Here is a 23,632-nt window from a genome sequence, read left to right as displayed (position 1 = left end):
CTTGCACCAGCCAATGTAAGAACCAGTTGTACTGCGGATAGATGCAAAGCCCATTTGTAAATAACCAGGCTGCTCTTCAATGTATTTAGATTGAAGAGGTGGCACAGTATATATGGGGAGCTGCTCTGGTCTTACTAGCTGCTTTTTGGATTCCTCTTCTTTGGCCATACGTACACTTACAGATGCATATATCACACTCACAGGCATGCTGGTCAGCTTTCCTATTCTAAAGGGCGCCATCTCTTTTCTTTTTTATTCTTTTGATACAGGGTCTTGCTATGCAGTTCAGATTCATAGTGATCCTCCTGTCTCAGCCTCCCCAGTTCTGGGATTACAGGCACGTGCTTCCACACCCAATTTTGGGGCTGGAATTGTGGGCCCAGGGTTCTGTGGCCGGCATGGCATGTGGTACTGGGACTCAAACTCAGGACTTTGTACTTACGAGGCCGGCACTTATGCCACTGAGCTGTCTCCCCAGCCTGTTCTTAAGATTTCTAAAAGATATGCTAAGCTCTGTATTCATGAGCTAATTCCCATCCTTATTCATATTGAGACTTTTCTACAAAATACACTAGAATTTGTTATGTTATTAGCGGAGCATTTGATGATATTTCGTGTGCACATGCGTGTGTGTTTGTGTGTAAGAGAGAGAAGAATAAGCCATGGTATATTTTACTAGGATTCTTTCCTCTCTAAGACAAGCAGCCCAGTTCAAACTAGAGTACAAAAACCAGGAAGGAATTATAAAGCCAGGAGTCCGAATGACATCAGGCTCAAGTAAAGACCTAGGAGTGTTGGATGCCCTGGAAACACGAGCTCTCCTCCTGCTGCCCGAGCCCTGCCTCCTCATGCAGTCTTATTCTCACAGCAGGCCTCACACCAGGCTCTTAGTGCTGCCACACGGGGTGAGAGCACAGTATTGTCATGGCACCCCTCCCCCCACCCGCGTTTGGAAGGTGCATGCTATGCCCACAAGCTCCAGGATGTTTCATTCTTGTTCTTATTGAGTAGATGTGGCAGAGGTGTCCAGGGCATGCTTATCTTGGCAGGATGATAACATGGCGGCGTCACGTCTACATGGGGAGCCCCTCTCCTGCTGAGGCTGTGCCTGTCCTCTCTGAGCACTTCACAGGCACTCTGGCGGTGGTGCTGCCAGCATCCTGATTTTTTTTTTTTTTATGTATGTAGTACAGAGTCTACAGGGTCTTACTCCGTAGATCGGACTCATAGTGATTCTCCTGTTTTCAGCCTCCCAAGTGCTGGGATTACAGGTGCGCACCACCACTCCCAGTCTCAGTTGCCATCTCAGTGAGCTCCAGGGGTGGGGCTGGCACGGCACATCCAGGATTGAACCCCTGGCTGCTGCGCTCTTCCTAAGCAGATGCTTTAGTCCACCGAGCTATCTGGCCGGTCCTAGCATCCTGGGTTTTACTACAGCACCCTTTGCTCTGTCACTGTCAGGTAGAATGTTACCTGTGGGTGGAGACTGAGGGGCTCGGATTCTTCCTGTTTCTGTGCCGCTTGGAACCTGTCCCTCTCAATGGCCTGAGTCGTAATTTTTCCTTAGTTTATTGACAAAACAGCTGTTACTGTTTTCTTCTGAGAGAGCCCTAAAAAAACCCCACATAAACAAAGAATAAATTTCTAATTTGTCTGACAAACTCAGAGCTCAAGAAACCAAGGAAACCTGTGTCTTACAGATGTTAAAGTGCGGTTGCCCGTGTCTGTGGTTGCTAAGAATTTGGCTTGAGTTTTGTACAATTTCTTGTGAAAAAAAATCTTGTTTGTAGCAAAAAGAGTTAAAGCTGAAGTATCTTGTAAGATAACCAACAAATAAAAATATATCCTGAAGACATTTTTGTAGAGTAGCTTAGCCTATTAGGCCATGTTCTACTATCCAACCCCAAGACTTGGCCCGGTGAGTTTTTTTGTTTTTGTTCTATGCAATTGAAAACCTTCTGAGAGAAAGCCTTGCTTCTGTTTCAGCTGTGTCTGCAGATAGCTTATGACAAAAGGGTCCTTGTGAAGACCTGGAGTACTAAGCAGGGGTTGATTTCTTAAGCATGTTACACTGTTTCTGCAAACATTGCTCCCTAACGGCTGTTGTTTTACTTGAAAAACAAGTGGATGCACTCCTTTCCCCTTCTTCCATGAAGAGTGCACTGCCCTACGATGATGTCAGAGGGCCAAGTTTTGTGATTTATTGCTCATTTTGAGCTCCTGACTCTAGCCACAAAGCTCAGTTGAATTTAGTGCTCCTTAGAACTAGACATTTCATAAAGAAGAAAGTACCATTTATTGAGTGCATGGGTAAAGAGACAAGATAGACATGTTATTGGCTGCCTGGTCCTTCTTTGGCCTTGGTAGAGGATTCCTGAGGTCTGTGCTGCTTCTCAGTGTGCTAGGTGATTGGTAGAGCCTCACCTGTGCCATGCCCAGGCCATTTCTGTCTTGGAATTAAGGGTATTGTCTTGAAGGGATAAATGTAATAACTATCACAGCAGCCTCAGGCTGCCACCAGGATTTGTAGCAAAACTTGACTTTGCCAATACCCATTTTCCCAGGGGAGAGGAGAGTGGAAGAAGTGAGGGCTGGCTGAAGGCAAGGGTGGGGCTATCTCTCATTGGGTTTTTTGGGGGAGGGGTTAAGGTCTGTGAATTGGTAAAGATGTTGTTGATTTTTATTTTGTTTAGAGGAACACATTCTATGCACTTAAAACACCTTTCTTGGGGCTGGCAAGATAGCTCAGTGGCCAGAAGTGCCTGCTTAGGCAAGCTTAGGCAAACGTGGGGACCGCGGTTCAATCCTGATACCGCATGCCGCACCATCCCTGTCCCCAGGGTGGGCTGAGCTGGCCACAAAATAAAAACAAAAAACACCTTTCTGACCCATGCTGTGCTGTGGACACAGCCCCAGACTTCACTTTGTTGGCTTCTGGGACAGGCCGTTCCCCAAACTGTGCCTCCGCAAACCAAGCAGCAGGGCTTTTGCTCTGTGGAGAATGGATGCTGTTCTCTCCTGAATGTTTAGCCTCCCGCCCTGGGCTCTTGCTTGTGTTCTCTCTCTCTCTCTCTCTCTCTCTCTCTCTCTCTCTCTCTCTCTGTCCCCTATTTTATTTTGTCTTCTTTTTTTTTTTTTTTTTTTTGTCTTTGGTACAGGATCTTACTACATAGCTCGGACTTGTAGTGATCCTCCTGTCTTCAGTCTCCCCGATGCTGGGATTATAGGCACACACCACCACACCTGGTCTTTTTGTCTTCATTTTTAATGGACAGTTCAAAACTCTGGAGTACATGATCCCATGGCCTTTGTTTTAAATAAGATGTCAACCATTATTCATATTGGTGGCTGCCTGTATACAGTTATAGTAATACTTCAGTTCCCAAACACTTCTGTTTACAAAAAATTTGGTTCACGAATAGTTGGAAAATACAGTAACTAAGACGAAAGACTGAGTAGATGGGCTTCTCTTAGGTGCATGTGCAGCATCTGTGTCCCTGCAGCGGGTTTGGGTCTTGATAAATGGGGACACTGCAGCACCTGCTTCCTGAGCTGAGCACATCTGGTGGAGCAGAGGCCAAAAGCTCCCCCTTTCTGTGTCCTCCGGGGCCTAAGGCAGAGGACAGAGGTTGGTGAGCTAGGGCTGCTGGACTGGATCTGCCCTGCTGCCTGTTTGTATACAGCCCGGAGACCAGGAATGATTTTTACATTTTTTAAATGTATGGGGAAAAGACACAAAAGACCATTTCAAGACGTGAGAACCTTGCATGAAATTCAAATCTGAATGCTTATAAGTTGGAAAACAGTGGAGCCCATCATTCCTGTAGTGCCTATGGCAGCTTTTGTACCCCAGCTGCAGAGCTGAGGAGCTGCCAGAGTCCTGGTCACCTACAAACTTGGGACAGAGCTTGCCAGCCCTCAGTGTAGGTGGTGCACCCTGAGGTGCACCCTGGGCTTGAGCTGAAGACTCAGAAGAGACCCTGTGGTGTCCCATGATTGAGCTCTGGGTGCCCCGTGTCCTCATCTGTAATCGGAAGGGGGGTCTCATGATTGCCTGCCCAAATGTCCTGTGCTCCTTGCAGTTGTGCAGCCTGTTTCTGCTCTGAGTGCCAATTCCCTCCTTGCAAATCTTCGGGCCCCAGCAGGTCCCATTTGATTTGTAGCACTCCAGAGTATAAAAATAATACCTCCACCCCTTTGACAAGAAAAGCGATTTTAATGCCTTGCATGTAAACAGTTTTACTGTTTTGCATATTTTATATTTGTAGAGTAATTCAGTGTTTAAAATTTAACACAAAACTTTTTTTTTTTTTTGAATGATGGATGAATGTGTTCATCAAGGAATATATTCAACAAGGAAACCACTTTGTTCCATAAAACTTCTTGCAGGGAATTTGTATCTACAGAAAGACATGTGATTTCCTTAATCAATTTGTTGTGTAAACAAGGAGAATGTTCATATTTTTTTCCTTTTTAGAAAAAGCATTTTGTGGAAAGAATTGTGTTTACAGAATGGCATGCTGTTTGTTCTGGTGTTAGGAGATGTCCTAAGGAGAGGTGCTGTCTGTCTCCAAACATAGGGTGACACTGGGCATCCACGTGAGAATACCAAAACTGCCTTCCCCTGCTGTGGGCGCTCACGCTGAGTGCTTTTTGTTATATTGATCTTCATGTGCAGTCTAAGGGTAGCACAAAGCAGCACCTGACAAAGGCCAGAGGGACAAAACCAAAGGAAGAGAGTTTGTGTGAAGAGTGTGTGTGTGTGTGTGTGTGTGTGTGTGTGTGTGTATGCTCGTGTATGTCAGGCACCAGAGAAGGCCAAGGAATCAGAGGTGTGCAGAATACAAAAATGCAGGAAGAGAAAGCAGGGATGGAGAGAAAAGCAGGGGTGGAGGGTGGGGTGGGTGGCTTGGGAGGAGAGAGGCATGGCAGGGCGAGGCCACAGGGAGCAAAGGGAAGGACCAGAGGGTGGTTCTGGGTGTAAGCAGCTAGATGCAGGAGCATAGATTAAGGAAGTTAAAGAGGTTTCCATGAAACTGCTGAGGTTCTGGTGGGGTGGATGGAGAATAGGGCCGTCCGCAGTCACTTTCTCCTGCTTTGTCTCCAAGTCTGCTCCTGAGCCATAAGCCCTAGGTTCAGGCAAAGTCTGGACTCAGAGTGAAATTCCTCCATCCATTGACTTATGAAACAACTGTATTCAGGCTGGTGTCCCTCATAGTACGCTATACCTTGTGCGCTTGCTGCCAACAATGCCCTCAGCTGCCTGTACAGAAAGCCTTCTTCTCCACTCCGAGGCCCTTCTTCCTCTGTCAACCCTTCCCTGCTAGCTCCTGGCTGAAGGCTTGGAGAGGGGGCATAGGTTGGGGAGATGGCTGACTCCTGTGTGGGGGACTCAGGTTTCAGGGTACTGGCAGGTGAAACATTGCCCATAAGAGCAGCTGGGGTATAAGACTTCTAGGAACCCCCTTCTATGTGACCCCATAGTCCCAAATATGGCAACAAGGGAAACCTGTCCATTATTGAAGGGTGTGACAATTCCATCCAAAAAAGGAACAGACACTTCCCAGAGCCCTCAGGAGCTTATCTTGCTGGGGACAGATGCATAGGTTATAACCATACATCCTGGTCACTGTCACCTCTTTATAGTGTGAGTGAAATGCCCAGGAGGTCTAGGGTGCTGTGTGGCTTGGAGGTCCAAATGGACCAGGTATCTCCAGTCTACTAATTGGCTGCTCCCCTTGTGGGGCTATGCTTGGTTTACACTTTCCTGGGGCCTGGCATCAGGAGAGAAGGTAGCATCTTCCTCCATTAGGGCCAGCAGTCTGTGGAGAGTGGACATTTGTGCTTAGTTACTTGTATGGTTTCTGTGTGTGCCTGGGATTTTAATGTCTGTGTGCTCTGTGGTTTAGTATTCATCCCACTGTTTTTGCAAAGGTGTGCTTTCTTGGATGATAATCGAGAGGGCCCCAGTATCTGTGATTTTCCTGCCTGTCACTTTTCACCTGGGCATATGTTAGGGGTGGTCCTGACAGAACTGATGGTTCCATCTTTTCCTAGAACACAGGGCCTGGGGCTGTGCTTGGGTTGGGAGGTGAGGTGTCAGTCCCCACTGCCCAGTGGCATCATGAAGCCATGAGATGGCCAGGACAGCCAGTGTCACTCCTAGGGGACACCACATGTTCTCTGGCTGCTGTAGTCCCTCACCCTGTCTTCTGAGCTACTGGCAGTATCCCTTCCCCCGCTTTGATAACTAATCTCCAATCTTTGCTGGGTCTCACCCTCTGGCTCCTATTGCCCCTCTTATCTGGCCTCATCCTCTCATTGTTTGTGCTTCCTGAGTACTACAGGTTGTTCACATGTGGCCCCTGCTGTCCTAACACTAAATGCGGCAAGTGTCTTTGGAACTCAGCAGCCACTTTGCCCTCCAGTCCTGCAGTGGCTCCCAGCCCGCCCTTCCATGGGAATGTGCTCAGCCCTGCTGGCTGCTGTTTTCTCATTGCTGGTTTCTGCTCTGTCCCAGCTGCCTGCTCCCTGCACTGTGCAGCCTCCTCCAGGCCATGATCCTGGCTGCTCCTTCAGGTATATTGTTTACGCGGGCCCCCACATCCACAGATGGCATCATATTCCAAGTCCTAAAATCTTAGAGATAATGGAAAATAAAAAGCACACGTGACCTTCCCTTTCAGATACTGGCTTTGTTCCACTTGTAAGGTACTTACCTCATGCCACATGTGCACACATGCACATGCAGATGCACACACACACGTGCATGCATATGCATACATATGATCTTTTGTGTGATCATATGTGTATCAGAACGTATCAGATCATGTGTATCAGAATATATCACAACATATGTGAGAATTAATCCAGCTTGACTGACTGCTAATGATGGGGCTTTGAAGCCCGTGTTTGGCTGTGATTTAGACCGAAGTCAAAGATTATCACCTTTGAGGGGCTGGTGAGATGGCTCAGTGGTCTAAAGCACCTACTTAGAGCAAGCTTAGCTGAAGCACAGGGACCGCGGTTCAATCCCCCAGCACTACATGTCAGCCAGCCCTGCCCCCTGGTGGGCTGAGCTGGCCACACACACACATAAATAAATAAATTAAAAAAACAAACAAACAAACAAAAAAACCCTTAAACTAAAGATTATCACCTTTGAAGGTAAATCTGACATTTTATCAAAAAGAGATGTTGCCGTCTTATTGTGGTTTACGAGTAGTAGTCATGTAGAAACTTGCTCTCTGGTTAGCAGTGGCTGTATCTGGGCAGTGTCCCTGCCCGGGGCTCTTGTGCTCCACATGGGACAATCTGTGACATAGACAATGCCCGTTTGCAGGTGACCTTGGTGGGGCGCAGCGTACCCCGGGAGCAGTGGCCTCCTAAAGCTTTTTTCTCTTTGTCTTCTGTTGTCCTTGTTGTCTTACTGTGTCTGCACTGACAGTGATTTATGATAGACATTGTCATACGATTTGGGAGGTTTTGCACCTTATTCTTAAGGCAACAAACTTGACACAGTTGGCTATTAATTCATTTTTGTAAAGACATGAAAAGTCCAAATAAGACCTTTTTTGAATGATATGTGAGCTAAACAGAAAAAAAAAATTAAATCTGGAGGCCAATACCAAACAGTTCCACAGAGATAGGAATTATGATGTTCTCTAATAGTCTCTTTCTTCTGCTTATTTTATTATTATTATTGGCTCTATTCACATCTTGGCTTAGAAAGAATCTAACAGTCTTTGTCACACTACCAAGTCAGTGCCTTCTCTTTCAATATTTGTGTCATTTCCTGTTTTTTAATATTAACCATTTGTTAAAATTCTTAATAACTTCTTCTGCACATAAGTTTTTGTGCCTATAATCAATAATTTTCACCATATGCTCCTGGATCATCACACATGTCATTCCTGCAATGATGCTTTTCTAATATGACGTGTCTGATTGAGTGAATCGAAGCATCCATACATCCGCACATGTGCCATGACGTCAGGGTGACCTGTGTATCCTGTGATCATGAGTCATGAGTCATGGACAAGCTCAGGAGTGCTAGAAATGCTCTTAAAATAGGTATTTGACTGTCTGTCCTTTCAGAGGCCGAGGCCTGCGTCCAGAAGCTAATGCCAAACCATAGGTTTTGGGCACATGGGGTGGTTGAAGCTGACTTTGATGGATCCATGACAGATATGTTTGGGTAAGAATTTGCATACTGCTCTATTAACTCACCCTTAGCATTTTCCTGTACCATTGTTCTTTGAAGTCATATTAAATGGGCAAGTGAGTTTTACCTGCCTGGTCATTCCAGTTATCAGCTTTTGTCTGTGTGTCACAGGTGTTCATTTGTTTGGGTCCTGCTCTGTCTCTGGACACCACCTTGCAACTGGGCTCTCTGTCCCTTCCCTGTGCACTCTTAACCAGCAGAAGCTCCTGCGACGTGGAAAACTGGGCTCCCTATTTTGCATGGGTGGACTCTCAGGTGCCGGGGGACAGCTCACGCCTCCATGAGCAGGCTCTCCTCCGAGTAGTGCTGGTCTACCTCCTTCACCCCTTCTGTTCTCAGCTGTGGAGAATCAGCCCTTGAGCCCTGCACATGCCTCTGGCCAGCAGCCCACCAGTGTGTTTCCTCCGGGGGCCTCCCTGGCCTTCTCTGGGCTCCTGGTTCCCTGGGTGCAGGCCTTCAAAGCCCGCATTCTAAGTTCTGGCCCAAGCTCTCTCTCCCCTTCTTGGAAGCAGTCCTGCTTTGGGACATGAGGATTCTAATGCAGGCATTGCAGTTTGGGTTCTGCATGGCTGATGGCCCCCACCCTGCTCTGGTGGCCAGTGGCTGTCAGGCTGGTAGACTGGCCCTAGCGCAAGATGGCGTGTGGGTGGATGTGGCATTGTGGTTGGACCTTGGTTCCTGCATTGCCTCTCCCAAACTGGGCCACGTGGACTGCAGTACCTTGGACAGTAACCTCTACCTCTCCTACCCTGGAGCTGCTGCTTTCCTCTTTGCTGGATCGGTGTTGTTTCTCAATTTCATAACGTCTGCACACAGGTGCCAGCACCACAGCAAACGAAAATGGAGTCGGAGTGCATGCACACATGTAGGCCCAGGGGCCGGAAGCCTGTGCCTCCGTCACTGGCAGAGGCAGAAGTCCTCTCCCCTTGCTACCTTGGGACAGGCCTGTTCACTAATGCTAGAGCCCCCTGCCTGCTTAGAGGGACCTCGGCCAACCCCTAGGGGCTGTCCAGTTCAGAGACAGTTAAGGAAGCAGTGCCCCTTTCCTGGATTCAGTGATTACCTCTTCCCATTTCTGTGGCCTCTGGCCCCACTGCAGAACCCCAGGCACAGCCTCCTGTGGGTGGGGCATTGTGGAGAGTCACGCACAGCTTGTTATGGCCTGGCCAGGACCTGGGCCCAGAGCCCCGGATGTCCAGGCTGATGATTGCTCTGTACATTACTCTGTGAAATTCCCACCCCCATGACGATCTTTGCGAAGCCGCCTGTCCTGCCTCCCATCCAGAAGTGGAAGGGACACTCCCTGTGTACATGTCAAGAAAAATCTTGCCTGGTCTTGCACGGAAACCTTTTGGTAAGAAGCTAGATATTTTAAGCGTGCATGTGTATGATTGCACAGGAAATCCAAGGAACGGATTTTTCAGAACCTAAGCAGTTAATGTTGGAAATTTTGCTGCAAATAAATTGATCAGTATGCAAGACAGTTGTCACGGCTGAATCATGGTCCACAGTTAAGGTAAACAGATCTGTGATGACATTTTCTGAGCAGAATACAAATGCAGCCACATTTCCTCCCAGAGGTTCCTGACATTTCTTCTACTCGGAGAGCAGATTCTGCTAAGAAGGTGTTGGTCACAAGGAAGAAGGATCTTTGTTTAATCCCTCTGAAAAGGTAGGGCTGTGCTATTTGATGTGCTTTCAGGGCAGAGAATTGTTCTCAGAGAGCTGGATGTTGGAGCGACTGCATTTCTTTGGTTAACTGCCTCTCCTCCTCTCCCACCCATGGAGAGAGAGCCTTTTGGCTTTTTATTTATCTGAATGATCATTGCACTATCATATGTGGTCGCACATATGTGAAAGTTTGCATGCCATTAGTTTTTTCTCAATGTGAAGATCAAGGTATGAGGCTCAAGAAATATTTTTCTTGTTTGAATTCACATGGAAGAGTGGGAGGTGCAAGATGTCTCTTTTTCATGTCCTCCGCTTCTTTTCATCTTACTGCTCTCAAGTTTCGCCATTTTCCAGGCTTTTCCTCGCTCTGCCTTGCTATAGGAATTCTGCACAGTGTGTCTGCATTTGGAATGTGACATGGTCTGTAGCTGGATGCTGCTTCCAAAGCCGGATATGTTTTAGTTTTTATCATGGTGAATCTTGCAAACCCTCAGCTTGTGTTTCTTTTAGAATGAGTTTGCAAGCCCACTGCCGCTATGCTGAAGGCATACAGTGGGAAGCGAGCTTGGGGTAGGGGAGATATTGGCCCTGGGGTCCGGCTGCTGTGGACGCAGATGTTTCTGTCTGAGTACTTGCTACTGGCTATGACCAGGGACTTGAGCAGAGTGCTATTTGCAGCAGGAGATGGGGGTTGCAGTTGGGGTAAAGGGCTCTCAAGGACAGGACACAAGCAAGGGGTCTCCTGTGTGATCTGCTAAGCAAGTCAGGAGCAGGTGAAGGAATGCACTTTGGGAAGAGCATCTTTTTCCCTGTGCTCACTCCTGCCCTGGCACCCTCGAGGTCAACTGCAGATTAGCACCGGGTGGCTTCCTCCAGGAAGCCTGCGTGGGGCCTTCTAGTCACCTCCAGTCTCTCCAGCAGACGCTCCCAGTGTGAAACCACCCAGCCACACGTCTGCGCCGCACCCTGTCTTGGACCTTGTCTCTAACTGTGCCGCTTTAGCACAGCCCCTGGCTCCAAATGGAAGCTTCACAGGAGCTGCTAGGAGCGCAGACAGGCCTCTACGCCCTTGCGGCAGCCCCAAGGGAGGGAGGAGGGTCCTGCCGGCTGCATTTCCTAATTGGAGAATAGATGGAGAAACTGAGTCAGATGGTTGTAAGGTGAGGACCGGAAGCAGGTTCCTGTGGGCCCTGGCCCTTGGGATGCAGGGAGGAGAAAGGCGGATGCACACGCCCCTGCCTGCTGCCATGCCCGGGCACCAGCCTGGGTCCTGGGAGAGGCACACAGGCGGCGGTGCACCCTGTGCTTCAGATGCTTTCTGCCCTGAGCAGTGGAGGAGGATCAGGTGACCAGGGCTTTTTAGAGCTTTCCCTTTTTGGGCCCCGATGCTGACACACTGTCATTCGAGGCGGTGATGTCACCTCCTTCCTCTTCATGGTGCCACCATTCTTTCCTTTCCACTTCTCACTGGGCACCCGTGACCAGCATGATTTTCCGGAAGCACAGGTGTGGTGCAAAGGGGTCCCAGGGGCCTGCCTGAGTGACTGAAAGCAGGTGTTCTGACAAGTGAGGTTGAAGTTGAACCTGAGCAGGTGAGGAGTGAGCTGGGGGAAGCGTTTTCTTGCTGGAGGTCAGAGCATATGCAAAGGCCCTGAGGTGGGATGTATGTGTGGTGTGTCCGAGGCTGGTGGGGCTGTGTGGTGGATCCTGTGGTGGGGGAGAAGGCGGGAGGGATGCGACTGGCACTGGGTGACTGGGACAGGGAGCTCTGTACTGTGAGAGACAAGGAGCACACCAGAGGACTTGGGGCTGCCTGTCCCCTCTGTGAGGGAAAGCAGGAAGATGGTGGGCATGAGGGCGGCTGCAGCTGGCCAGGGTGGGGAGGCTGCAGGAGGTGACGGTGGGACTTGGAGCAGCGCCAGGGTCATCCTCAGAGGTGCTGTAGATGCCCAGTGCTGGGAGGAGGAGGCTGTGCCAGGTGTCTGGGCTTCACTAGCAGAACCACAGTGGGTAGGGGCTGGTGGGGCTGAGGGGCAGGAGGCCGGGGATAGCGCCGGGAAAGCAGGACAGAGGCTTGAAGCTGAAAGGCAGGAGGTGGCAGCAGAGGATGAGTGCCAGCCCTGCCGTGGCCCTGGGGTAACGGTGGCTGTTGGGTGGGTGGTAGGGCCGTGTGACAGCGTGCTCATGTAAAGGAAAGCTCAGTGTGTGCTCCAGGCAGTGTGTGTGTGTGTGTGTGTGTGTGTGTGTGTGTGCGCGCGCATGTGCGTGTGTGTAAAGCCCTGTGTGGTGACTGGGAGGGGTATGGAGACTGGGCGGTGGGCAGGAGACTTGGCTCAGCACTGCTGTGCCTTCAGGGCTGAGACCTGGCCTGTGGCCCCCCACCCCATGTAGGTCAGCTGAACCCCAGAGCCACAGAGAGACAGCCTGGGGGTAGCATTCCCAGGCGAGCACTGCGGGAGGGGCCAGCGTGGGCTGTCACACACCCTACACCCATGTGAACCAGAGCCAAAGGGCAAAGTTAGAAGTAAAGCCATTCCTCAGGGTGATCCTCAGGGGGAGGAAGTCTCAGCGGGCTTTGTCAGCACCTCGAGTGTGGGCGTCTTCCCCCGTATGTACACATGTGCTTGCTCTGTGGGCATCACATGGATCCTTTGATCACTTTGGTCCTCATTACTGTGGAAGGTTGGGACTTTACTGTCCCTCTTGTATAAGTAGGAAGTGGGCACAGGGCTGGTAGGAGCACAGGGATTATGTAAACGTCACACACAGGCATAAACATGCACACAGTGTCTGTTTAGAAAGACATACTTTTCTTAGAGAAAAGTAATAGAGGAGAGGGAGAATCACTTTTAGCAAACATCATGAATAAATTACCTTCCATCTTCACAGTAGCTGTGTTTTCCTTGTTTATAGATGAAGCACCTGAAACCTAGGTTTAGTAGCTTCCTTGTGACCCAGAGCTAGATCGAGGGACTGCTGAGTGTGGGCATTTCCTGAGTACTGTGTGGCCTCCATCCAGGCTGTGACCAAGTCCCAGTGTTAAGGGTGCCCCTTGTACTGAAGTGAGGTCTGCCGGGTCACCTGGCCTTGCCCAGGCACAGTGAAGGGGTGAAGATCCTCCAGTGGGTGGCAGCCCTGTGCAACCCTGCTGTACCATCCTCGCTGTGTGGCCAGGGCATGGTGTGGCCTGCCTCTGAGGAGGCCCTTGTCATGTCTGCCTCACAGATCGGTGGACACAAAGCATAGTGAGGAGGTAGCAGGTGCTGGGGACACAGGTGGCTCTTGTGTTGTAAGTCAGCTCTTCATTTCTGTGACAATACCTGAGGAAAACAGTTTAGAGCAGGGAAGGTTGGTTTGTGTTCAAGGTTTCAGAGGTTAGTCCATGGTTGGCTGGCTCTAGTGCTTTGGTCCTGGGGTAAGGGTGTGTATGGGAGAAGAAGAGGGCCAGGGATGAATTATGCCCTTCCAGAGGGTGTCCCTGGCAACCTGCCCCTCCTGTGCAGCTGTCTCCTGGTCCTTCCCACCCCTACTGGACATTCAGTTATGGAGCAGCAGTGGCTTAACCTGATCTCATGAGGCCAGAGCCATCACAGCCTGGTCGCTTCCCCAAAGCCCCTTCTGGACACTGTGACTTGGGGAGCAGGCCTGGTGCACAGAGGGGGAGGGGGTTGGGGGGCATTTCATGCCCAATCCGTGAGAGTTCTTGTATCAGTCATTGTGTAGACAAAATTTTCCCTTCCTGTGAAGCTAGTCTGTTCTGCTGTTGGACATTCCCACTATTACAGAGAATCTCCCCTTCCTTGGCTGTGTCTTTCCATTCATTACTTCTGGCTCTTCAGCTACGTGTGGTTTCTACTGTGCCTTTTATGGGAAACAGCTTGGAAATATTCATTATTCTATTTGTGATCATTCTATTAACACATCACCAGTTAACATTAAAATAACACATGGCCCTTGGGGAAAAACTCTAGGATATTCAAAAAAGAAAAGGAACTTTTGGGAGAAAATAACCATCCATTGTTCTTGAACTAGCTAAGCTTAATACAGTATACTTTTACTTGTCAGCTATCTTTTACACACACACACACACACACACACACACACACACACACACACACCCTTCCCATATTGTCCTCGGACTTTCTTGTGAGGCCTGAGCCATTTAGTGTGTCTTGATTTGTGGGGCTGAGCTGTCCTCGAAAGAAGGCTGTCTTCTTTATAAAATGATTTTAGCTATAATAATTTTACTGTTCTCTATAAACTTAGCGTTTGTAGTTGGATTTTGCCTTAGCAGTTACAGCTTTTCATGACATACCTAGTGTTTGAACCTACTATAGTAGAAAATTCACCAACCATTGAATTTGATTTTGGTATAATTCTGTCTCATTCACCCCCCACCCCAGCACACATCAGGTACTGGGGATTGAGCCGTGGGCCATCTTCTTGTACCCTGGCTTCCTGTACCCCAGCTTCCAGGTGTGACTGCAGCCACTGCTCACTCTGTTGGGACCTGAGGTGTTCTCTTTGTAGAGATTGAGATGGTCACCCTGTAGTGATTTCCTCCATCAGTGCCCTGGCCTGGTTGTCCTTTTCTTTGTTTCTGTGTGAGATTCTCCCCGGAGTAATCCTGCAGGCTCCTCCCAGGCTGACTCCATCAGTTCCAGCTTTGCTGTCCACTTGGTCCCAGGCCTCTGCCTTTGGGACTGTCACTGCTGACCTGGTGAGGGACCTTGCTCTGGCCACCTCCCCTGGAATCCCAGGGTTCTGCTTGTGTGGACACCAGTTAGAGGAGAGCTGCGGGGTTTGTGAAGTGGGTGGCACTGTCCCAGGAGAGGCCCCTGATGGCAGATGAGGCTCCCTTTGTCAAGGGTGATAGAGAACAAACTGTCAGAGAACACATTTAACCTTTAAGGTGAACCTTTGCCTCATGGATTGCATCTTCTTTTTCATTTATTTAGTATCTAGAATAACTATTTTAGTTATCAACATGGCATTCAGAAAAATAAGAGAGCCATTTCTTAAATAAATTCAAAAAGCAGGCACAGAATAGATTTCTTGGGCAGCCCAAAGATTATCTGTCCTAAACCTGTGGCTCCTTCCCATTAAACTCAAGGACCATGGAAGCCTTGCTATCATCATACTTTTAATTACTGTCCATTGAGTATTTATTTTATTCCAGGCACTGTGTTAGACTAATTTTTAAAACCATTGTGTAAGGCAGTTGTCATGAACGTTTACAGATGGCCCTTTGGCCTAGAGTGTCTGGGGCACTCTAGTGGCCTGGAAGAGCTCAAGCTGTGACGTCACAGGCCTTTGTTATTCACTATTGCTCAGAACATTGTGGACAATGAAATAAGACATGAAAAAGAAATTAAACCAGGAATTACACAGAAGGGGGAGCATAATATTATTATATGGCAATGAATAGCACTGAGGAACTTAGGAAATTCAGAGGACTTCATGAAAAATTTTAGCACAAATAAAAGATTTGATGATCAGATAAAGGGTTCTTAGTCATCCTCAAGAGTTATTTTTACTTTTTTAGTGAAATGGCAGGAAACATAATAACCCAAGAGACCCTACATAGGCATGGGTATTTGGCAGGGACAACACCCAGAACAGCAAAGGGGGGCCGGCGCCTGTGTGAGCTGCTGGTCATATCAGTAGCTCATCAGTACCATCTTTGTAGCTCCTATTGGTTAGAAGACCATCCAGGAAAAGAGTACAACCGTAGCACAGATGTGACACAAAATGCCTAGAAGTAAACCAAACAAGAAACTTGTGGAGCCGGGGTGATGAAAACAAAATCTTTATAACTTAGTCACGACCCCTTTCAGCAATTGCCATACATTAGTGATTGAAAATTCACGGTATTAGACCGGGCATGGTGGTAAGTGCTTGTAATCCCAGCGCTGGGGAGGCTGGGATTACAGCAATTGCCCTTTCAGCAATTGCCATACATTAGTGGTTGAAAATTCACAGTGTTAGACCAAGCATAGTGGTAAGTGCTTGTAATCCCAGCGCTGGGGAGGCTGAAAATAGGAGCATCACTGTGAGTCCCAGCTGCGTAGCGAGACTCTGTACCAAATAAAAAAGAAAAAAGAAAAAGGAAAAAAAAAGAAGGAAATTCATGGTAGTCTAAAGTCACAGCATTCCCTCAGAATAAACTCATAGGTTCAAGGAAAAAAATTTCAAGGGTGTTAAATTTTATATTTTAATTGAGCTAAATCAAAATTTAAATAAAAGAATGTGTTAGAAATAAGTACAAAGAATTCTGAGAGGAAAGGTTAGTGAGAAAAACTTTCAACACGAAATGTACTATGTAACAGAGCAAGCCTAGAGAAGTAGATAATTGACCAAGAAATAGCCTAGAAGTGGGCACTTTTTAAATATAAAGTATAGATTGAGGGAACATAAGAAAAACTTAGGGGGAAAAAGACTTCTGAATGAATGGAATTGGGACAATTGATCTTGTCTCTTAAAAACTTTCCTATTATTAAAAAAAATCAGCCTGAGAAGTGGGGACGTTTCTCAGGGGTAGAACACTTGCTGGGCATGCCTGAGACCCTGGCTCATATCTTCAGCACTCTTTCCACATGAAAAACAACCAACAGAAAAAAATATTGTGAAATATTTTCAGGAATGACACTGCTCTAATTTGTTGGAAGAAAGAGATCATAGAGAGGCAGGAGAGCTACCCTGAGTCTCAGTAGAGGACTGAGCAGAGCACCACAAATGTAGTTTACGAAAGAAACAACAGGACTGAGCCAGCTGGCCCTCAGGAAGTACTGCGTGACATGCGGCATGGAGACCTGCTTTTCCCCTGACAGCGCCTGTTTTGTCCCTCTGACTGTGTGTGTGTGTGTGTTCGTGTGTGCGTGTGCGCACATGAGTCCTATCTTTTTCACATCTATGCATTCTCATTTGCTTCCCTTCTGTGTCCCAGAGCCCTGGCCTCCTCGTAGCACGTGAGATCACATGCGAACACTGCGCTTCTCCCTGAGCTCTTTTTTTTTTTTTAAATTTTATTTATTTATCTATTTATTTATGTGTGTGTGTGTGTGTGTGTGTGTGTGTGCGCGCGCGCACGCGTGTGTGTGTGTGTGTGTGTGTGTAGCCAGCTCAGCCCACCAGGGGGCGGTGCTGGCTGGCATGTGGTGCTGGGGGATTGAACCGTGGTCCCCTTGCTTTGCCAAGCCTGTTCTAAGTAGGTGCTTTAGACCACTGAACCATCTCACCAGCCCCTCCCTGAGCTCTTTATATCACAGACTGTAAAGTCCCCCGAGGCAGGTGCTCCTGTGTCCGCTGTCAGCTCCTACACGCTGCTTGTCCCTGGCTGGAAGGCCTGGGGTAGGCATGGGGGTGCATGGGAGGAGGCCAGCTGTGGGCCCTGCAGGCACACTGAGGGAGCAGGCGAGAGAGATGGAGGTGACCCCATGGGGGGCTGCCCCTGGCCAGCTGTGGTCACCTAACCCTTCTCCTGCACCCTGTGTCTGTCTGAGGAGAGGATTGGATCCTCAGTATCATTCCTCCATTGCTCTGCCAGGTAAGGTTTTGGAGAGCTCTACTTTCTGCAGCTTATATCAAAAACAAATGTGAATTTTGTTTCCCCAAATTAAAATTGGATTGCCTGGCAAGCACAGGATCCTGAGTTCAATCCCTGGTACCGAAAAAAAAAATTTGGTATCCTGTTTGCCATGCTATCTATTTCCTTCCAGCTCTGACCTGGAGTATAATTGGGACCGAGAAGGTTGAGCCTTTCTAAGTGTACGGATGATTGCTGAAATCAATTGCAGTCTGAAGTTTTCTTAACTCCAAGGGTGAAGGTGAAAAAGTTGGCTTAAAAATACTAAAACTGCCAAGCTTGGTATCTCATGCCCATAATCCCAGCACTCAGGAGGCTGAGGCAGGAGGATCACTTCAAGTTCCAGACTAGTCTGGGGGACGTAGTTTGAGGCCAGCAAGAACTGCATGGTGAAAGGCCACCTCAAAATACTGAAACCAATGTTGTGTGGAACTTTAGCTCAGCAGGTAATAAATTTTAAGTATCTACAGTTGGAGACATTTTTGATACACTGAGTTAATTGATTAAACTATAAAGGACTTCTTGGTACATGTTTAGTGGAGGTTGGTCTCTCCAGGAAAGAGAGAGGTTTCTCCAGGAAAGCTCCAGGGTTTGACTCCATGGGACTCTTTTCCCTGGATGACCTGGGGGGACTGCTGTTCCTTCAGAAGCGGTGGCTTTCGTTTCCCCTCCTGTTTATTCTAGCAGGGATTGTGCTCTTCATCTTTGGATCTTCATTTGTTTTAACCTCCGTGTAAGAAAAAATATAGAAACATAATGATAAAGCTGTGAGGTCACACTGTTCCCACTGAGCAGCTGTCACAAGCCCCTTATGGTCCTGGCCTACAGGGAGAGGATTGTGAAGGGGGACATTTTTCCTTGGGCACTAATTGTGTGCAGTGGTTAAAAACAACAGTCTTCAGAGCTCTGTGAACACTGCAGAGGCTGAGTTTGGGTTTTGTTTATTAGTGTTGGAGAACTCCTCCAGGGGCTGTGAGTGGAAGACTTTGGGCTGACCTTCGCTTGTGTTTATTAGCCATGGTGTCTTTGGACCTCACTGTGGACAGCTGTGCTGTGACTCTGCTGTGCGGGGAGGGCAGGGCAGAAGCCACGCAGCACGCCTCTCCCCCGGCAGCCTGGGCACTGATCTCTGCTCGCAGCACCATGTCCCCATCTCTACTAGTGTAGCTCCCTGGAAACCAGGATGCCTCACACGGCCTTAAGGAGCTTCCGGAAGCATGTAGTGTGGACGCTGTTGCCAGGATGTACAGAAAATGTGCCCTCCTCTGGGTCACCTTCTTCTTTAGTATTTATCATTTGGGGAGGTAGAGTCAGGGGCCTGAGCCCCGTGTGGTTCTGGCTCGCCTGGCTGCCTGGCTTGATGCCTTCAGGGCACCAGGCACGCCATCCTTGTTGTGTATGGGGAGCCAGGCAGGGCTTCTGAGCCCACACTTGGGTGGGGACAGGCTTTCTCCCTGAGCACAGCGTTGGGACGTGACAGGGCCTTGGCAGTGCTGTTGTGGGGCTGTGACCCTGGGAGGTGACACCGTTGTGGGTCAGGGCTTGGTAGCAGCAGCAGCTCCCCCAAGGACTCCCTGTGCTGTCTGGGTGCCTAGCCATCTTACCTGCTTCCAGGTGACCTGAGGCCGGAGTCCCTGAGGGAAGTGGCACTGGTTCCTTTTACTGTTGATTTGAGCACTAAGTGTGGGATGAAGGGTCCTTTCCAGAAGAGAAAGGGGTGCCCAGAGAGGGAGGAAGGACTCACACGAGCCCCATGCCGGCTGATGGCCCAGCCTCTGTGGCACCCTGGGCTTGCACCCCACCACGCAGTGCAGCTTTCTCGCTTGTTGCTGGGTTTTCCTGAGCTTGACAAAACCTCTTGTTTTTGTTGACTTCCAGAAATGGCTTCTGACATACCTGGCTCCGTGACGTTGCCTGTCGCCCCCATGGCGGCCTCTGGACAGGTGAGGATGGCCGGGGCCATGCCTGCCCGCGGAGGAAAGCGACGTTCCGGGTAAGCAGCCTCCGAGGTTCCAGGAATTGGCCTTAGTCAGTGTTGAGCAATGCTCTTGACCTGTTAGGAAAATATTGTTTTTCCTTTGAAAGGGAAAGACTGTAAAAGAAAAATAGTTCTTTTTAGAACTTTGTTCTTTTGAAACTGCCTAGTCCAGTAACTGCTTTATGGCTTTGTAATTACTTTCTGACCCCTGTAACCATGAGTGTGTAACCAAACACACAGGATGCCTGGTTGTACCATTGTCCCAACCTTCATGATCTGATGATCATTAATCTTCCCTTGTAATTGATGATCTCACCCTGCTAGCTAATCAGAAGAACTGCCAGGCTGTTCCATCCTGCCTGTGTGCTCTTTTGCATCACATAGAAGCCCTAGACCCCCAGCGATCTGGGCCTGATATCCTGGGCAGGATCTCCATCAGTGCCTGTCAATGTAAATGAATCTGCCTCCAAATCCTGGGTGTCGTTTCAGTGTTTCTGCTTGCTGCCGCACCCTTTCCTGCAGAATAAAGACTCAGCAGTTGGTACCCTGTTTAGATTTTGCAAGATTCCTAAGCAGGCTCATGATTTACTTTGAAGTGTTGGTGCGTTGGCACCCACCTGGGACTCAGGCCGTGGCACCTACCTGGGACTTGTGTTTGCTTGTGTTTGTGCTCCGTGACTCTGAGGGGAGGGATTCACCCCTAACCCTGGGCACTCTGGCCCTGCTATGCAGCTGAGTTTAAGCCCTGGGCTGGAAAGCCTGCACCCTGGACCCCCTCCCTTTCTGAGGCACGCCCAGCTTTTCACAGACTGAAGCACCAGAGGTCTGGCTTTCGTAGGATGCGGTTCCGCTGCATGGCTGCTAAGTGCTGTCAAGTGTGCTGGCTCTGACAGGGCTAGAAGAGCAGTAGGAAGAGCTGCTCTTGGGCAGCTGGAAGCGAAAGCCACATCTACTGCTGGATAATGTTCGTCTCTGCACAGAGAATTAAAACAAAAATGAGCACCAGACTCCTGCAGGAGAAGCAGAACTGGCATTGTCAGGCTCAATGTACTGCTCAGCCTGGTTCCCCACCAACTTCATTTTTAATGATGTGTTTGATAAACACGGTTTCTTGTATAGTTGAGTCATTTTGCTCCTTTAATGTGATTTCTGATGACGCGTGGCTCCTGGGACTACAGCTGTTCAGGTCCTGCAGAACACTCTTCTCACAGCCCGAGCCCTTGGGGCCCGTGGGGCCCAGGGCATGGGAAGGTGCTTTACCACCCAGTATGCCTCGGGGCCTGCCTTCAGGTAGCTCAGATTTTCAGCTTGGGAGATTTTAAAACCAGTGTGATTCTTAAAGGGGACAGAGGTGGGAGAAAGGCAGTCATCAGGGCCTGGGGTGGAAGAAGGCTGGGATGCAAAAGCTGCCAGGAATTGTAGTGATGAATAGCTGATGTGTACTCTATCATCTTTGAAGGAGGCTCTGAGAATTCATGGTCACTGAGAGGGTTCAGAAGGCTGTGGAACGGAGCCCTGTGGTCAGGCCAGTGTGCTTTGACCCAGCGCACTCCCTCTGGTACCTGTGCACCTGTCCTCTGTCCACACTGTCACCTCCCTACAGTGGGGCCAGCAGAGCCAACACAGGCAGTGCTGGTGCCCAGCAGAGCTAAGCTGGAATACAGGACAAGTATGAAGCACATTTCTTATTCTAACTGGCTATTCTTACTAAGAGCTGAGCTTGGCACACTCTGGGTTGTTAAAAGTATGTGTGTGGTATGGTGTCAGTACATGAGCTTTTACAATTTCAGATCTTATAAAATTATTTTAAGTGCTGTGTGCTCTCACTTGCAGGCGGGGAAGCCACTCCTTCCCCTGCAGCTCAGCCTGTGCACAAGGCCTGGTTGCAAGGGGCTGAGGCAGAGTGGAGGGTTCCTGTCCACCTGGAGCAAGGAGGCAAAACATCAAAAGAACTGAGAGGTGGAGGGGGTTGGGAGCACCTGCGTCACAGCACCCACAGGGAGGGCCAGTCTGGAGCCTCTGACCTTGACCTTCCCCAAGAAGCCCGTCCTCCCTGTCCTCATTCTGGGTCTCACCCTCTCCCAGGCAGATGAGGAGCATGTTCATCAAGGCTCCATTTGCAAGCCTGAGTGACTTAGTGCCTCACTCCATGTCCAAGTACAGGGACGGCTGCATTTGCAGAGCTGCTTCCATATTAATTCTTGCATCTGGCGTTTTCATATGTGCTGCTGGAGCTCTGTAATCAGGTTCCCCACTGCTGTGGTGGAGCCCTAGATGACAGTCTCAGCTACTTCCCAAACACTTACCTTAGGGCACAGGAGATACCAGTGGGGGCCATGGGCCTCACAAAGCAGGTAACCCCTGCACCGCTGCTATCTCATTAGCATGTGGACACCAACCCCACCTTCTCCTCACAATTGTGGGGCACACTTGGGGAGATGCAGGGAGAGAAAAGGGGTCTCCTACTCCTGCCGAGCTCCTTGCTGGGCCTTTGCCCTATGGCCTGGTTTTCTGGTAGAGAGATGACTCAACTTTCCAGGACAATCACTGTCCTGGGTAGTGTATCAAAGCCAGGTAGAACTGACCCTTGAGGGCTTTGGGTCCCCCTGGCCACCCCTGGCTGCCAAGGGCCCAGAGCCAGAGCCTTTCTGCACACTACTGGCCTCTGCTGTAAGTGTCCTAGTGAGCCACAACCTCTCCTGGTGGCTAGGACACAGGGCGGGGGTCTGAGGGCTCAGATTCTTCCCACCGTAATTCCTTGTGAGGAAAAATGGGCTGCAGCATGTCACTCAGGTGTGCTCTCATGATCGCTTTCCTGGTCCCAGTGAGGGGTGGTCATAGGGCAAACCCCACCCCAAAAATATCTCACTGGCTCATCGGCAACACAGTCAAACAAATGCAGCGAAGGCATGGTCATGTAGACCTGCAATCCCAGCACTTAGGAGGCTGAGGGAGGAGGTGTTGGTGGAGCGGTAGCATGGCACCCTCTGTGGGGGATGTAGGTTGAGGCTGAGGGCAGGGCTGTACCAGTCGCTTGCACAGCGCTGGAGCCCTGTGCTGTCTGAAGGACAGACTGTGTATGGCTACAGATCAGGGCCACCTATGCTGTGGGCAGCTTTACTTAAGCAGGTGTCACTAGGCTGACATTTGTGTCCCCAGGCTGGGGGCCCAGACTCTTGGTAGCATATTCTTCACACACTACCTGGTTTTGTTGGCAGGCCATGAGGGTCTAGATCTATCTAAGGGGCATGGCTTTTTCCCTTCTCTTTAGAGCCTGAGGGGACCTGGCCTAATGACTCAGTTTTGATGGGGCCCGGTTATTATTGCACAACTGCTGTAGGATATTGACATCCCTCACATGTAACTAACAGCATGCTTAGAAGTGCCTGTCCTATCTGTTATGAAGCTCCAGCAGCTCTTGACAGGATGGGAGATCCGGGCTCCAGCTCACCTGGCAAGTGCTCTTATGTCACCCACTCACTGTCCCAAGTTCTTTAATGTGGATACAATAGGGCTGGGAGTCCATTTTCATTTCCTTTTTATTATCCAGATGCTTTAGTATAGTAGAGACACATAAAAGACATAAAACAAAGGATGATTTATTTAAGCTTTTTATAGCAGAAGAAATAAGCAGAGCTTATTGGAAGCATATTTAAAACAGAGCTGGGCACAGTGACAGAGACCCACAGGTAGGTCTTGGCAAGTGTGGCTCTGAGAAATACCTTGTGTCCTTGGATTTGCACCCCCTACTCCTACCTCTCCCTAATGGGGATTGAATTCAAGGCCTTCACACTGACCTCATCCTTGGATCATGTGGTTTTTTTTTTTTTTTCTTTTTAGACAGGGTCTCACTAGGTCACTAAATTGCCCAGGCTCAGCTCAAACTTGCAGTCCTCCTCCCTCAGCCTCCTAAATGCTGGGATTGCAGGTCTACATGACCACGCCTTGGCTGCATTTGTTTGACTGTGTTGCAGATGAGCCAGTGAGATATTTTTGGGGTGGGGTGAGCGATTGTTCGGATTTGACCATCAAGTGCATCCTGATGTATCTCTGGCTTGGCTCCCCTGTTGTGCTTTCCCATGTACTAAATCTGCTGCTGCACATATGGGGTTGCACACGTACATGGGCAGCAGAGATTCCAGTTCCTAATTTTTCTTAGACAAATCCTGGTTCC

General features: G+C 49.1%; 1 protein-coding gene across 1 annotated transcript in view; it reads left to right on the top strand.

The window, feature by feature from the left end:
* Arnt2 (aryl hydrocarbon receptor nuclear translocator 2) overlaps positions 1–23,632 on the top strand; it is a 179,425-nt gene that overhangs the window by 22,377 nt on the left and 133,416 nt on the right. Inside the window, exon 2 of the mRNA XM_023710888.1 lies at positions 19,359–19,473. Within this exon, the coding sequence (XP_023566656.1) occupies positions 19,359–19,473 (115 nt within the window). The remainder of the gene's footprint in view (positions 1–19,358; positions 19,474–23,632) is intronic.

Source organism: Octodon degus, unplaced genomic scaffold, assembly GCF_000260255.1.
Source record: "Octodon degus isolate 3935 unplaced genomic scaffold, OctDeg1.0 scaffold00002, whole genome shotgun sequence".
NCBI classification, from domain to species: Eukaryota; Metazoa; Chordata; class Mammalia; order Rodentia; family Octodontidae; genus Octodon; species Octodon degus.
This window is presented reverse-complemented; position numbering and strand designations above follow the sequence as displayed.